Genomic DNA, 16861 nt, shown 5'->3' on the forward strand with positions numbered 1-16861 from the left:
GCCTCAGGGCCGAGTTCCACCTTTACATCAGGAGTAGCGGCTTTAGAAATTAAAGTAATATAAAATTGACCAGTGATGTCTAGAAATAAAAGCAGGCACAATATGTCATATTTTGAGGGTTTATTAACATTGAAAGACGCTTTAAAAACACAACTCTACAGTGAGACTGAATTTTAAAAAGCACTGGTTTCTATAAAACACACAGAAACAGAACTCTGTGTCAGGACAGGGCAGTTCTCAGAAGATACAGAGCCCGGAGCTCAGTTTAACCAGAGTTTTCCAAAGTTCAGATTAATTTCACAGCTCCTTAGTTATAATTAAATACTTATGCCAGTTTTACTCAGCTTATTACACAATTAACTGAATTAAAAACCTCCCCTATGCCAGTTTCATACATTCCATCTTGAATTCACCCGAAAGGGACGTAGTCAGAACAGGCTGTGTGTGTGTGTGTGTGTGTGTGTGTGTGTGTGTGTGTGTGTGTGTGTGTGTGTGTGTGTGTGTGTGTGTGTGTGTGTGTGTCTGTCTCCCAGGGTGGCACAGGGGTCCTTCTCTGCACGTGCACCGGGGCTGGGGAGTCCTGTTCATCCGACGGAGCCTGCTGCCGTGCTTCCGCCTGCTCAGTCTGCTGTCTCCTCCAGGTATTTGAGACTGAAAGTCGAGTCTCAGCTACTGGAGAGTTTCTCACTCCAGTGACTGCACAAAGTCATCCCAGAGAAAAGCAATGGGACAGAGACAGTGTCCTTCAGAGTCATTTGAGTCAACCTAGCACAGACCACTAGGGGCTCGCCTGGAACGAGGCTGGGTGGTGGGGAGGATGGGGAGCCCGCCGGCCTGGGCAGTCATCAGGTCCGCTCACTGGAGGTCAGTGCTGGCCATCTGAGCAGGCATCCTTCAGGTCACCTGGCAATGTCCTGCGTCCACGTCCATCTGCTGAGCAGAGACCACAAAGTCTGGACAGCCTCCCTGAACTGGCCTCTGAGTGCTTTTCTGAGGGTCTGGAAAGGGCCTTTTGAGGGATTCTGGCATTGTGGATGGGGACCCAGGCAGATCCCTCACCTGGTGCCAGGATGCAGAGCTTGGAGTCCTGGCTCAGTCTGGCGGGGGCAAAATGGGGGCTTGGCTTTGACTTCAAATCAGGTACTTGGCTTGGACCTGGGGTGTGAGGGCAGGGCCGGGGCCAAGTATGTTGGTGGCAGTCTGGGGAAATCATGGGAGCCAACATCAGGTCTGCTGTCTGTGGGCTGGACAATGAGGGAGGGTCCTGGACAAAGCACAGGACGGTGGGCTGGGGAGTCAGTGATTTCCACTCCACGACCACCCCAGGGCAGATTCCGTGGGAGGTGGCCGGCCTGTGAGCACAGTCTGGGACAGTGTCTCCTCGGTGTTTGCATGGGCACTGGTCTGCGGGCGCTGTAAGACAGGACACCACACACAGAATATGTGTTAAGATTGGTCTCAACCAAATGGAAAATGGAAATCAGTCGAATTAAAGGGCTTGGAGCATAAAAAATAAATTTAACAGTAAAATTAGTATGTTTTAATTCATTGTAATATGAAAAGAAACCCAACCCAGTGATGAGGAGGAAACAATAGATTACAGTATCAACTTCTTATAATTCTCACCAAACTGGAAAATAAAATGTTTTAAAATACAGTCTCTTGTTAATTAAAGGGAAATGAGCATTTTCATTCAGTCCTCGGGGAGTGTCGGAGTGAATGCTGTTCTTAAGGCAGTTTAATGGCTAATGTGTGTGATGGACGATTTGGTAATATTCATTACAATTTAAACGATATTCTTGCCTTTGAGTCTCAGTTGTGGAGGCATCGGATTAAATCAATTCCATATGCCCCCAATAGCAGGCTATTGACAGACCTGCGAGTAACCACATGAACACACATAATTGAAGGAAAGTTGGCAGCTGAAGATCACGAATAATCTGGAGTCACTGGGACAGAAGGAAACATTAGGAAATGCACATTTGGGTGAAGCAATTGCAGGCTCCCCAGAGGGGACACGGCTCCGGTACCGAGCAGAGACCCACCGTCAGAGTCGCCTGATGCCGTCGGCTCCTTCAGCTCTGTTGCCTTCTCCCTCGGCGTCTCCTTGTGTCTATTTCTGGATCACAAGGCCTCCTCAGCTGCTTTTCCTGCCTGCAAAAAAAAAGCACCGTGAGTGGATGTGCCCCAGTGCCCTGTCCCCAGTACGGATAAGCATCCCGGGGCTCAGTCTTACTCGGTGTTTAGGGTGTGGGGACACTGAAGTGCTGTGAACTTTGCCCCAACTGCCCTCCCCTCATCTCAGATCCACCCGTCAACTCCGGGTAGTTCCCCAGGTTTCCCCATTCATTAGTTCTATTGTTTTTGTTACTGTCCTGCGCCAAGTTCCCAGATGGAAACAGCTCTCTCCCCTTAGGGGTTCTCCAAGGGTAGGATGTGGACCCAGGGAGCACCAAGATGCCTTGCATGTTTCTCTCGTGGCTGCCTGTCCTTACCTGGAGATGGCCGTGCATGTGGCATAGGGGTGGAGAGACAGGGCACCTCTCTGGGGTCTTAGTAAACTAGGACATGCTAACCCTTCCACACTGCTCACCGTTGCTGAGTTCCTCCTTCCAGTCTGGTTAAAGGATCCTGCATTCCGATGACCTTATGGCCTTGGGTCTCCTCTTTACTGGACCCGAGGGCTGGGGGAGGAGGGCCCCATCGGGGACTTCGCAGGTCCAGTCCTCGCCTGCCCCTGTGCTTGGAAGAAAAGGCGCTCAGTGAATCAGCAGGAACTACAGTCGGCTCCCCCAGGGGACCTGCAGGGTGGAGTCGTGCCTCTGCCCACCCAGGGGCCTCCCTCCCCCAAGGGCCCCTGCTGCCCCTATGTGGCATCCTCACCTGCAGGTCTGTTGTATCCGCCTGCCATCTGCCTCATCTCCTGGGAGCGCGAGGGCAGGCTGCCTCAGGCATTCATCTCAGAGATCCTGAATCATGAAAAGGAAAATGATGTCACATAAACACACAGACTGTCCCTTCTGCACCCTCTCCTCCAAGTGGAGATAGTGACCACTGATCAAACCAATAACCATTTCCTTCTTTACACCCAGTCGTGTCACATGATGAGACATTTACCATGCTCTGCAAGGTTACCCTTCCCAGAGTGGAACCCCGCAAAGACAAGACAGATGACTGTCTATTAAGGCTGAATGTCAATTTTCACTCATGGAAGACTGGATTTTGAGGCTCTGTGAAGGTTATCACAACAGGCAGTATCAGAGAAAGATGGATAACCGGTCATGTGACACACAAAATAAAAGGGTGATGTGAGAATTCGACATCTAACCTCTGGTTATGATATTTGAAAATCTGAAATAAAAAATGTTTCCTCCTCAAAATTCAAAGAATCCCATTTGACATGAGGAGAGGCAATTTTCAACTACAACTTAACCTAGAAAACTGTTTTCTTCCTCTGAGCCTGGGGGCTACACTGTTGAGGGTGTGGACTGTTTTAATCAGTTTTCTTCAACACCCACTTTTTAAATATTTTCTAATAAGTGTGAAATTTCTATGTTTGAACAAAGCATGAAAAATAAATTATTTAGCCTCTAAATGCATTTGGCAAACCACCAGGTTCCATAACCGCTCAGACACTGCCCCTTACAAACCAGACGAATTTGAACCACCATTTAGTAATTGACAGGGTGGGTTTTTATCATCCTCTCTCCTAAGAAACATGACTGCAAGTTAAAGAATCCGTACTCGACATGTAAAGCCACATCGCGAACTATTTCTCCAGTTAGACTACCTTTCTCAGGTAAGAATCAAGGACCAAAATTTAGTGGAAACCAACCTGAAACCTCTCAGCCATCCTTCTGGGTGTCAGCAGATCTCAGATAGGTGGGTGCTTCCCAGCTCTGCTGGACACGATGCAGCTTCCAGGAAGCCTGAGGCTTCGACTGCAGGAAACTTTCCTTCCCAGTTCCTTCTCCAGGACAGGCCACCCTTAAGCAATGTCAGGTCATCAACGCGATCTATCACACTGGATCCAGTCTCATCCTGAAAAACACGTAGTACTCTGTTAATCACATTTCCAAGCAATTACGGATTTTAATACACATACATACTTTCAACAATTTATATTTTCTGGGAGTAAAAACATGCACATTTATCAATAAACACTTTCATTCTGCATTTTACCTTGGGACTCAAATCAAGCTTCTTGAAAAGTCTCCCCGCTGACACCTGTCCTCTGCTCATCAGGTCCAAGGTGCTTTGCGGTTTATTCCTGCAGATGTGTTTAATCCTTTTTCCTGTTGTTTGGCATCTGTATAGTTCTCAACACATCTTGTCTAATGGAAGTCAAGCCACAGATATCTTTGGACAAGTGTCCTTGTTATTGTAAAGGTCAAGTGAGGAATGGATAACCTGGTCATTACTGTCAGGCATGTTCTCAGGTGGTCCAAATCCTCAGAACGATTTCCACCCTGCAAAACCTGGTGGCCCATTTCCCACCTAAAGCTCTCAGTCCCCAGAATGTGTGGACTTCTCTGTGCGAGCCTGACCCAGGGGAGGCGGGCGCCAGCAGGCAGGGGAGGTGCCTGGGCTTCCAGAACTGGTAAGAAAACACTGTCCTTGCCTGGGTGGACGTGAGCGCACCTGAGGCGCCTCCAGGCTGCACGATTCACGAGAATCAAAATTGCAAAAAACAGACACCCCATCAGCAAATGACTCTTCAAACACAGCACAAGTGGAAAGTCCTCAGAGGTTTCTCAGACCCAGAAATGAATCTCACCCTCCCCAGCGACATCAGCCTGGACAGTCACATCTCAGAGCTCAGCAGTCACAAGTTGACACCGAACACCCCGTCCCGTGAACACTCCAGATAGACAGTCCCTTCCCCTGTCCAGATTATTCACCCCTAAGTGAGTGAGTGAGTGAGTGTGTGAGTGTGTGTGTGTGTGTGTGTGTGTGTGTGTCTGCAGGGATGCGCCTCAGAGCTTACTGCAGGGCACCCGCAGACCTCTGCTTCTTCTTGCCCTTTTTCTTGGAGGCTCTGGGCTTCCCTCTGAGACAAGGGATGCTGCCAATAACTATTGGCCCCTGAGCTGAGGCCTCCCTGCCTGAAGGACTGGGCTGGTAGGTGTCCTGTTCGGGCTGTTTCATTCTCATCCTATCTCCATATTTCGACTGGTGAATCACCACTGCATCTGCAGGCACGTCAGAGTCGACCTTCCTGAGGGTGAATTCAGGCTTAGGGCGGCTGAGTTCTTGGAGGCACCTCCACTGCTCTAAGGTGACTTCTGGGGTTTCTGTGTCCTCCAGTTGCTCCTCCGACCCAGGAACTCTGACGCTGGAGTCTCTGTCAGGCTCCTGGTGGGCGGCGGCCATGCCTGTGGGCTCAGCCCCCAGGGAGGCTGCTTCCTGACCTGTGGACACTCCCTTGCCGTCTCCCTCCAGCTCACTCTTCTGGACGTAGAAGAGGACATAGGCACTTTGGCTCAGGGCAGAAGTACCGTCACAGGCGGTTACCTTGGCATCGTCCATTCTGTACCACTGGCCGTTTCCAGCTTTGACGTAACAGAAATAATGTCCTCTGTGACAGCTCCACCCCGAGTGGACCAGCACGGCGTAGAGCACGTAGTCAAGGGGCCCTGCCTCCTGCTCAGACATGTAGGGGCTCAGGTCAAGGCACTCGGGGTAGCACACTTTCTTACCCACTTTGCCGCCTGTAAAATCTGTGAACCTTTTCAGCACGAGGATGAGGACCTTGGAGGCTCTGTGCAAAGTCAGCCTCTTGGTAGCAGGCACCTTCCTGAGACAAACACTACAGTGGTAGGAATTTTCACCATCCAGCTGTTCGGGCTTCACCAACTCTCTCAAAGCTTGGTTCACACTCTGAGCTGCAGAGATGTCCAGGGTGATGTCTAAATAAGGGTCAAAAGTGTCTGAAACACCTAGGCAGTGGAGACACTGGATTTGAGATCTCCAGGAGCCTCCAAAGATGCGAGGGACGAGGGAGGTGTCCTCAGAGTGACGATCTGACAGCTCATACCCGCTCAGGCACACCTGCTGCATGGCATTCAGCGTGAACATCAGAAACTCATGGGCGTCTTCTTGCTGGTCTCTGTGGAAGCTGGTGACCAGGTCCTGCCGGGGCTTGATCACCTCTCCAGGATGAAGGAGGGCTCGGGTCACGTGAGCTTGCACAGCACACACCATGCAGAAGGCCCGCTTCTGACAGACTTTCCAGTGCTGCCGGGACAGTATAGAGCTGGCCAGGGGTGGCGTGTGTGTCAGACACTGCAGCGCTGCATTCACGTAGCAAGTGTTCCCCGTGTTCTGCAGTCCAGCCCCCGCCACGGAAGGGGTCTTCCAACTCAGACGTTTCTTGGCGGGAGCCAGCCCTGCTGACACAGGAGCAAGATCACTGCGCTGGTTGCAAGCTGTCTCTGATGATGCGGACGACTTCTCAGGTCGAGAGGGTCCCCACTGGACATCACCACCAGCTGCACCTGACTGAGAAGATTTGAGTTTTGGAAAGACGTTGAACTGATACGCATCACCCCAGTTGAGAGAAGCAGCCTCCATGTCGCTGTGAATAATGTCTACAGGGTTTTGCGTCTGGGAGCTCAAGCTGCACAGCGATGCTTCTATCCCCGGGGCAGACAGCGAGGGCCAGCCTGGGCCAGCCCACCAGCCCTTTTATAGCCCACCACCCTTGCCCCCACCCCGCCCCCACTGGCGGGAGATCCACCAATCCGCTGCAAGCGCTTAATTGGATTAAGGACTGAGGGCGTGGTCATCTCAACCCCCGGGTTAGAACAATGGTCACCTTTCAAGGATTTCTGTTTACAAAAGACTGGAAAACACCTCTGATAGGATTAGAATGGTAATGAGTCGGCCTGAAGGCGACACTTGCCTTAGCCTCCCCAGATACCTTCATCAGGTGGTTTAAAACTTCAACCTGTGAATTTGGGGGTGGGGGAACACAATTCATTTCATAAGAAACTTGTTAAAAAGATTTTTGCCCTTCAGGCCACCTCCACCCAAAGGAAAAACAAATATTTTAGCCTCCTGACAGATTTTAGCCACTGGCTTCCAGAGTCTTATCAAGTGATTCCGGTTGGTGTGGGACATTCACTTCTTCATGATCTGTATGCTAATTTTCCAAAGCAAGCTCCCATGTTTTGTAAGCAGAACTCTTCAGTTAGTTACAAACCAGAGTTTATGTAGAACTGTAATTTAAAAAATTACTATCCAATGCTTTTGCTCCTAAACTTTCAGATCTCAGTCTATTTTGTTTTGTATTTATAATGAGCATGAAGGTATTTAAAAGTATGTTTGTCTACCTGGGTGAAGGTGTAAAAAGGCTAACAACATAAATTCTGTGTCTGGTTTTATTTTTGTTGTATAGCCTTTTTTCCCCCCTGTTAATACATCACCCCAATAAGCGTACCTATGCCAAATCCTGGGTTCTATTTAGCCAGATTTTATGTGCTACCTCTGTTTCTCCTCTGAGCCGCCAGGCTGAGCATCCCTGGTTCTCTTACACACACTGTGCCATATTCCAGCGAGAGACCAGGTCCTCATCAGGTCCTCTTGGAGGCCCTGTTCAAAATCTGATGCTATCATTGTGATTAGACAAGCTACACTTTCTCTTCGATTAATTGGCTAGACTTTTATTCAAGAAGCTTTTTGAATGAATGTCTGGGAAACCTTTTTCCATTGTAATAACAGTAAAGGAAACCTAAGGAAGTATCCTCGCATGCACTGTTCTTTTTTTTTTTTTTAATGTTTGGTGAATGTTATATTTATTTTTTGCTTATAATAAATGGGCTTGGTAGTAAAAGAGTGAGGGAGGAAACTCAGAAGAGACGACATGGTATTTTGAGAGTGCGGTACAAATCCCAAGTTCAGATAAAAACTGCAGGTGAGAAGGGGCCAAGCGGAGGCCCAGCTTTTTACATTTCTAATTCGCTGCCATATTTAAAACTGGAGAAACTTCATATTAAGAAACAAATGCAGCAGGGAGAGTACAGCTCAGGGGTAGAGAGCGTGCTCAGCACGCACGAGGCCCCGGGTCCAATCCCCAGCACCTCCATTAAACAAACAAACAAACCCAGTTACCTCCCCTCCACTCCACCTCCTAAAAAGAAACAAATCCAGAGTTCCAACTTCTCTTGAGAAAACTGGAAGAGCTGGCAGCTCTGGGCTTTCATGTCCCCACAGCGATAACTGTCCTGATTTGTGTAACAACTGTCCATTTTAGAGCTGACATCTTTTTTTTTTTTTTTTTTAACATTTTTTAAATTGAGTTATAGTCATTTTACAATGTTGTGTCAAATTCCAGTGTAGAGCACAATGTTTCAGTTATACATGAACATACATACATTCATTGTCACATTGTTTTTCGCTGTGAACTACCACAAGATCCTTTATATATTTCCCTGTGCTACACAGTATAATCTTGTTTATCTATTCTACATTTTGAAATCCCAGTCTGTCCCTTCCCACCCCCCGCACCCTTGGCATCCACAAGTTTGTTTTCTATGTCTATGAGTCTGTTTCTGTTTTGTATGTATGTATGTATGTATGTATTTATTTATTTATTTTTTAGATTCCACATATGAGTGATCTTATATGGTATTTTTCTTTCTCTTTCTGGCTTACTTCACTTAGAATGACATTCTCCAGGAACATCCATGTTGCTGCAAGTGGCATTCTGTTGTCATTTTTTATGGCTGAATAGTATTCCATTGTATAAATATACCACTTCTTTATCCAGTCATCTGTTGATGCACATCTAGGCTGCTTCCATGTCTTAGCTATTGTAAATAGAGCTACTATGAACACTGGGGTGCAGGTGTCTTTTTGAAGTAGGGTTCCTTCTGGATATATGCCCAGGAGCGGGATTCCTGGGTCATATGGTAAGTCTACTCCTAGTCTTTTGAGGAATCTCCATACTGTTTTCCACAGTGGCTGCACCAAACTGCATTCCCACCAGCAGTGTAGGAGGTTCCCTTTTCTCCACAGCCTCTCCAGCATTTGTCATTTGTGGACTTTTGAATGACGGCCATTCTGACTGGTGTGAGGTGATATCTCATTGTAGTTTTGATTTGCATTTCTCTGATAATTAGTGATATTGAGCATTTTTTCATGTGCCTATTGATCATTTGTATGTCTTCCTTGGAGAATTGCTTATTTAGGTCTTTTGCCCATTTTTGAATTGGGTTGTTTGTTTTTTCTTATTAAGTCGTATGAGCTGCTTATATATTCTGGAGATCAAGCCTTTGTCGGTTTCATTTGCAAAAATTTTCTCCCATTCCATAGGTTGTCACTCTGTTCTATTTTTTTTACTCCTCAGCTTTCACTGGATCTAATTTGAAGCCAAGGACACTGAGATTCAGAGATGTGATGGAGAAGCCTTGGTTACTCAGACATCCACCAGGTATAAACCTGAGCACAGAAGGTGTGATGGAGAAAGTCAGTTGGTGGCTGGGTGGTTTACACCTGCAAAATGCTATCCCTGGATTTGTGTGTAAACACTGAGAGGGCTGCAGAAATCTAAACAGGAGGATTCAGAGTTGCAGGAGCCTTGACTGTCAAACTTCACAGTCCTGACTCCTTTCTGTATGTCTGCTTCCCTGAAGGTCTGAGAGGATGGAGCTGGATTCGGGGGACGTGACCTCAGTGCTGGAGCCCTGGAGCAGCAGTGGTTAGGGCTCGACCCCCTCCGCGTGAACCCCAGGGGCGCTTCTGTTCCCTGCCTAAGGAGAAGCTCTCTTCCACAATTAATCCATCTCAGTCAAGACGATGACCATCAGTACAGGGAGAATGTTGGGTAAACTGATATTTGTTAAGGACACACAAGGAGAGTCTTTATTTGGAATAGTCTTTGGGAAATTTCAGCAAAAAGACCATGTGGGATTTGGTCTTTCCAAAATCGAGCCAGTGTGAACTTCAGAATTTCAAAAGAAAGTAGAAAAGGAAACACTCACATATGTCACATTATAAACTATTTAAGGTATGAATGACAGTATTGAAATGAAAATGAAGTTTTCCTGTATTTTTGAAGTTTCATGTGAGAAACCAGGCACCTCTCTCCCATATGCCTAACAACAGTGAACATTTATTTTTTCATTAGTTTAAACTAAAATCATGTATTACTTAAAAAATACACTTTTCACTTGTGAGAATACATTCAGATAAAGAAAGGAAAAACTGGTCAATCTCTTACGTTCAGGAGAAAAATCATTGTTCAGATGGCCCAGGGAAGAAGGATAATGGCAAATGTGAGGTTCTGGTGGGGATTTCTATAGGCACTGAAGCCTCAACCATTTATGTGTTCATTCTTCGCTGAAACCTCTTTATTTCACAGTATTATAAACTATATAAAATTGCACGCCAAAGATAAAAGATATAAATAAAACAGATGCTCAGCTGTGAAGCCTCCAGTCTAGGGGAAGAGATATATTTTTCCTAAGTAAATTTGCATTTGAAAATGGCCTCCTCTGATGTCAAATGGGAAAGTCAAATTTCAAGAAGCAAGCAGACTTTCCTTTTGGTTTTCAAATGTGTGTACCACAATACGCACCGTAGCCTTCCCATAGCATAGAGACAGCTGTGTGTGTGGGAAAAGGCTGTCTCTCTTTTTCCCGTCTGCGGAGACTCGGTGGGGAGGGTCAAGCTCAAGCCGTGGAAGATGTGGATGGCTGCCGGACAGTATGAATATACTTGAGGCCACAGGACTTGACAATTTAATGTGCTTAAACTGTAAATTTTATCTTACGTATATTTTACCACAACAAGAATTGTGAGTTCAGAAAGTAATGGGCATAAGGAAAAACGCTGATTTTTCTTTTGGAAAAGACAGACTCTTAAAAGTATGTGCAGGTGTCTCTCAAAAAGTGTAAAATAATGAAAATGCTAAATTCCAAAGTACAGTCCTTCTCCTGAGACAGAGTGAGAACAAAGGTGACAGACATTTCCTTGGGGGTGGATGCCTTAACCGGGTCACGTGAATAAAAGTCAGTGGGGAAAAGGCCACCTCTCCACTGGCCCTTCTTTAGGCCCCTTGGAAGCTCATCTGATCCTGCAGAGTGTGTCCAGCACCCACCTTTCTGACAACCTATGGACAGACAGGAGGTACCCAGCTGGATTTGATGTTCAGTTTCTTCCTTAGAGTAATAGGATAGTAGTCAAAATATACAGTGATGTGGCTTTTCACAACAGGGTGTGGACACTTTCATTTAAAAGAATTAATTATTATTATTATTTTTTACTTAGGTATCACTCCGTTATAATATTAGATAAGTTTTATGTGCACAGTAAACAATTGGAACTATACAGCTCCACTCCTGTGTAGCAGGCAACAGCTAGCACCAAAAACTTAATTTCTCTCTGTTACCAACCGTTGACACATTCTGCCCACTGGGCCCTGCCCCAACCTTTCCCCTTGGGTAGCCACTACTGTTTCTGTTTATCTCCGTGTTTGTTTTTGTGTCATTTGCTTTCCTCAATTTTTTGGCTTTTTTTGTTTGTTTGTATTTTGTGTTCCTCATACGAGTGGAATCATAGTATAGTTGACTTTCCTAAACGAAGACATGGTTAGAGGAAAGTTGACAGGTGACCGTGATTGGATAAGAAAGGCTTAACAAGGTCACGTGACCTGGATCAGTATAAAAGTCAGGGAGGAAAGGGACACTTCCCCACAGACCCTTCCGCAGCCACCCTGGGAGCTGCATCTCTTCCAGTGGAGTCTGGCCAGCGGGAACACAGCTGGATTTCAGGTTGGTTTGCTGAAAAGTTGCAGTTCAGCTTATCCCTCAGAGAAACAGGACAGTAAACAAAATATATACTGAAGTGACGTCAGGCACTGGGGCATGGAATCTTCCATTTCTTTACTGTTTTATTTCTTTTACTGAGGTATCATTTGCTTCTAATATTAGACAATCTTTATGTGCACAACAATCTACTTCAACTGCTGTGTACCGTACATCCGATCAGCACCAAAAACTCCGTTTCCCTCAGTTAGTATACAGCTGACCCATTTTACCTGCTGGCGCGTTCCCCGCCACTTCCCCTCTGGTCTCCGTTACTGTGTTCTGTGAATGTATGTGCTTGTTTTTGTGTCATTTGCTTTCCTCTTAAATTTTTAAAACTTACCTTTTGTCTTTTTCTATTTTGTGTTCCACACATGAGTGAAGCTATTAGGCACCTGTGTATTCTAAAGGTGTCTTCAAACAAGACAGTTAGATCAGAGGTGATACATGACACTGATTGGTTCAGGAAAACTTAACAAGGTCACGTGACCCTGGATCAGGATAACAGTCAGTGGGGGAAGGGAAACTCACCCGTTGACTCAGCCACCTTCACATCTGCATCTTGCCCAGTGGCGTGTGTCCAGCACCCACCTTTCTGAGAAACTACTGACAGAAGGTACCCAGATGGATTTCAGATTGTTTGACTGAAATTTGGGGTTCAGCTTATCCCTCAGGGAAATAGGACAGTAAACAAAACATGTAGTGATGTATAAGCAATGGGGCATGGGTTCTTTGATTTTTAAAATTGAATTATTTTTCCTAGGGTATCATTTGGCTACAATATTAGTTTTAAGTATATAATAATATATTTCAACTCCAGTATACCATAAAACTGCTCAGCACCAAAAACTTGCTTTTTTTTCTGTTACCATCCTGTTGATCCATTTCACTCAAACGCCCCTTTCTGCTCCCCCGACACCCCTGTGAATATATGTGTTTGCTTTGTGTCACTTGCTTTCTTCCTTTTTTTCTTTTTTACTGTTTGCTTTTTGTGTGTGTGTTGTGTGTCCCACATGAGTGAAGTCTAAGGTGTTTATCTTTTCTAAACGTATCTTCAGGACATGGTTTGACTAAAGGTGATACGTGACACGGACTGGTTAAGCAAAGCTGAACAGGCCATCTGACTTTGGAGAGGCAGCCAAGTTAGCCAGGAAAGGGCAGTTCCCCCACTGGCCTTCTTCAGCCACCTCAAAGCTGCCCCTCTTCCGGGGCTATTCCAGCCCCCGTCTCTCTGATAATCTGCTCGCAGATGGGACGTGCACAGCTGGGTTTTAGGATAGCTTGCCTTAAATTTGGTGTTCAGCATATCTCTTGGAAAAAAAGACCAACTGAAGATATGTTGTGGTTTGGCTTGCAAACAGAGTAACATTTCTTTAATTTTATGGTTTTCTTTAATAGAGGTATCACTGGGAGTTAATATTCGGTAAATTTCACTTGTACACTTTTACATTTCACACTTCGTACAGCATTCACACGGTCGCCACAATTTTCCTTGTCCTCTGTCACCACACATCCAAACACCTTTACCCTGGCGCCTTTGCCCCTGAACTCTGGTAGCTGCGACTCTGGTCTGTGTGTCTGTGCGTTTGCCTCTGTTCTTTGGTTTGTTCTTGATTTTTTGGTTTATTTTCTGCTGTTTGTTCTTAGTATTATTCTATGTAAGAGTGAAATCTTTTGGTATTTTTCTTCCATGACTGACTTACCTCACTAACCTAATCACAATAAGGCCCATCCACGTTGTGGAAGATAAAAAGATTTCCACTTCTTTCTGGCTGATTAGATTTCCCTTGAGTAGGGACACTATTTTCCGCACCCATTTTCCCATTGTCTGGGAACTGTTTCGGGGAGCAGCCGGCCTCTGCTTTCTTCTGGGAGTTTTAGTTTCAAGTCTTAGCTTTGCATTTTTAATCCATTTTGGCTTGAGTTTTAGGTCTGGTGCCAGTTAGTGATCACTTGATCTAGATCATTTATTTCAGTCTGAATTCTTAGAAGGCAGGGTGGTAGCACACATCCTTCTGGATGCTATTAGGGGAAGATTCAAATTCTAGGAAACACACTGGAGCAATCTGATTAACGTGGGCCACTGGGTGAGCCGTTTTGAAAACTTGGTGGAATTGTCTATAGGCACTGAAAGCCTAAAAAAGTACTTTTTGTTCATTCTTAGTTGAAACATGTGTTTCACATTATTAACTAGGCAAAAGTGAGCCACTGAAATTGAAAGATTCAGAAAATCTTTCACCCCAGCTGTGAAACTTCAAGTCTAGTAGAGAAGAAAATATCTTTCTTAAGTGAATTTGTATTTGAAAATTGCCTCCTCTGATGGCAAATGGGAAAGTCCAGTTTTTAAGAAGTCAGCATACTTATATTTGGTTTTCAAATGTGTGTGCCCAAGACTAAATGTCACCCTTCATGGCACAATTTGTGGATGTGTGGGAAAATGTTGTGTTAATCCTTTCTATTAGACTGCATTGAGATACAAATGGCCAAAGACTCTAAAATTACTCTTTCAAGGATGCAAATTTAAATCCACAGCTCTGCCTGGAAGGGCTAACGAAGTCAGAGTCCTGGTCTGAAGGGCGATCATCATGAGAGAATGGGGAAGTGTGCGGGGGGAGAAATCGAATCGGCAGAAACCTGGATTCGCTTACTGGGCAAGGTGTCCTCAGACCCTCATTTGGGGAAGGGGGGGTTTGAGCCGCTTGAGCTTCTGGTTGGATATGAAGGTTTCTCTTTCTTTTACAGAGGAAACCAAGGGTTCCAACTGACTTGAGGCCCCAGGGAGGTGTGGAGATGGCCAGTCGGCATGCACAGCGTGGGCCTTGCACACCCTTTCAAGCCCAGAAAGTGAAGAAGTACCAGCCGGTGCAGGAGACACCGCCCCCGCCACAGGGCGAGGACTGCCGCGTAAGTGGAAGCCTGCACCTGCGCGGCGGCAGGGAGGGCACGGCCTCCAGAGACAGGGTGTGGACCTGGACCGCTCTGGGTCCACGACTCGCCTGTCCATTCCACCCACAGCCAGCTGCCCCGGGGCCTCACCCCCAGGCAGACTGGGCCATTCGGAGCCTGGGACGAAGCACCCCGCTCCTACCTACGTCCTGTCCAGTCTGTATTTTCCCAGGAGTTTCCATCTGGGCCCTTCTGTTCACACTTAGGCCTCCAGGCCTCCCTCCTTGGATGCTCCCTAACTAAGGCTCAGGCTGCCCCACGGGGTCGTGAGTGTCCCGGCACCTGGGAGGCGTGTGCGCTGTCCTTTCTCCAGAAGCGGCGCTCAGCTCCCTGAGCCCTGATGTGCACTTCTGAAACGTGCCTGTCACTCCTGCGGACGCGCTGACCGTCCTCTCCTCCACCCACAGGTGAAGTGCAAGGACTGCGGAGCCTTTGGGCACAGAGCGAGCAGCCTCAGGTGCCCCATGAAGCGCTGGCAAGGGGCCCAAGCCCCCCAGCCCCTGGGCTCCACACGCGGGAAAGAGAACCTGGAGGCACAGAAGCTGCAGGGCCTGTGGACCCCGTGGACCTCGAGCACGGCCGCGAGGGAGGAGGGTCAAAGGCCAAGGTGAGCAGTGTGTGGGGGGGTGGCCCGTCTCTGGCTGAAAACATTGGAGTCTGTCCCGCTTTCCTCTGCGCTGTGCTGAGCCATCTCCAGGCAAAGACAGAGAGCCTGGAGAGACAGAGGAAGGAGCTGCCTCCTCGGGGCCACACTCAGGGGTTCATTCCGCGCCCTGAGGTCACTAAGGGCGTGGAGCACACCTGCAGCTTTGCACAGGGAGACACAAAGCAGGAGAGACGAACAGAAAGGACCTCCTGGCGGGACCCTTGGAGTTGGGGGAGGACAGAGATGAGGCAGGGGGCAGTCTTCACAAGGCACGGGGTCCCCTCCCTGGGTCACCCCCAAACTGGGAAAGGGCTGGGCCACAGGGTTGTCTGTCCCAACTGTGATGAGGAATGTGGGTTTCTGCCACTGAACATGGTTTGCTCTGCAGACAAGAGCAGCAGAGGAAGCCCCTCCAGCGATTTCCCCGGGCACCCCAGCCGCAGCAGCGCGGGAAGGAAGCGTCGGAGCCCTATGGCTGTGTGGGGGTGAGCCCTCCTGGTCCCACTCTTCTCCCCCCTGCGTCTCCCCGGCTTGCCTCAGTCCCTTTCTGTGTGAGGGAATCGTTCACATACTCTTCCAACCAATGTGGCCACGCAGAGTACTTTTCAGATGCCATTTTCTCTCAGTTTCTTTGATTTTACACTCTTACTTGCATATCCGGCAAGAATATGCCAGTAGGGGAAATGGCAGTGGTTTTATCAGGAGCTTCCAATAAGCAGAATCCTGTCAGTGGGAGGAGGCGTCGCTAACTTGTGGTCCACCCTCCAAAACTAATTGGAACCCATTTAGCCATGGAAGTTCCTGCAAAACACCAACTGTGTACAGTCTCTACAAGAGGGTATTTAAAAATGCTTGTTTCCATTTGCTGGACAAGAGATACTGTTACAACCTGTATATGTTCCTATCTGATGTATAAGTGTATCGAGGTGATATTATATGTTTGTTTGCTGTGAGCACCCTGAGGTTGAGTACCACGTCATATTTAAATTGATTCCTTATCTATCTCTTACTGTTAAATTGAACTTGATGAGATATGTTTTGGTTAATCTGAATTATGACTGGATGGTGAGGATGTTCTAACGTATCGTCTTTCTGTTTTCTTCTCTCCTGCAGTGTCCAAACACGCCAATGCTCATCAAGACATCCTGGAGGAAATCTGTCCTGGAACCTGACAGAGCAAGCAGGTCACCTATCAGGAAAGATGACATGAATTCCACCTGCCTGTCAGTGTTTCCCATCAAGAGAGGTTTGGTCCAGGACTCCAAAAGCAGCATCAAGATGCTAGGTGAGAAATCTGCCCAGATCTCCATCCAGGCTTGTCTGAACCCCCCAAAGAAACCCAGACTCAGCCTCGTCCAGATTCCCCAGAGGAGCACACTGAGACCAGATCTGGGGGTTTTCCAGAATCTCCATTCTCCACCCAGTACAACTGAACAAGGACCAACAGGGTCACCCCAAGTCA

General features: G+C 47.1%; 1 protein-coding gene and 1 long non-coding RNA gene across 2 annotated transcripts; both read right to left on the reverse strand.

Annotated features, from left to right (window-relative positions):
* Positions 1-188: 188 nt before the first annotated feature.
* Positions 189-4031, reverse strand: LOC123616403 (uncharacterized). The gene is made up of 5 exons (XR_006724401.2): positions 3836-4031; positions 2884-2969; positions 2594-2737; positions 2046-2154; positions 189-1413 (listed from the first exon to the last, which is right to left on the reverse strand). It is a non-coding gene; the product is annotated as an uncharacterized LOC123616403 (long non-coding RNA).
* Positions 4032-4983: 952 nt separating this feature from the next.
* LOC105067745 (ubiquitin carboxyl-terminal hydrolase 17-like protein 6) lies at positions 4984-6573 on the reverse strand. The gene has a single exon (XM_010953363.2). It carries the CDS (start codon positions 6571-6573, stop codon positions 4984-4986), a length of 1590 nt encoding a protein of 529 aa, XP_010951665.2.
* Between the last annotated feature and the right edge of the window lie 10288 nt (positions 6574-16861).

Source organism: Camelus bactrianus, chromosome 26 (assembly GCF_048773025.1).
Source record: "Camelus bactrianus isolate YW-2024 breed Bactrian camel chromosome 26, ASM4877302v1, whole genome shotgun sequence".
NCBI lineage: Eukaryota > Metazoa > Chordata > Mammalia > Artiodactyla > Camelidae > Camelus > Camelus bactrianus.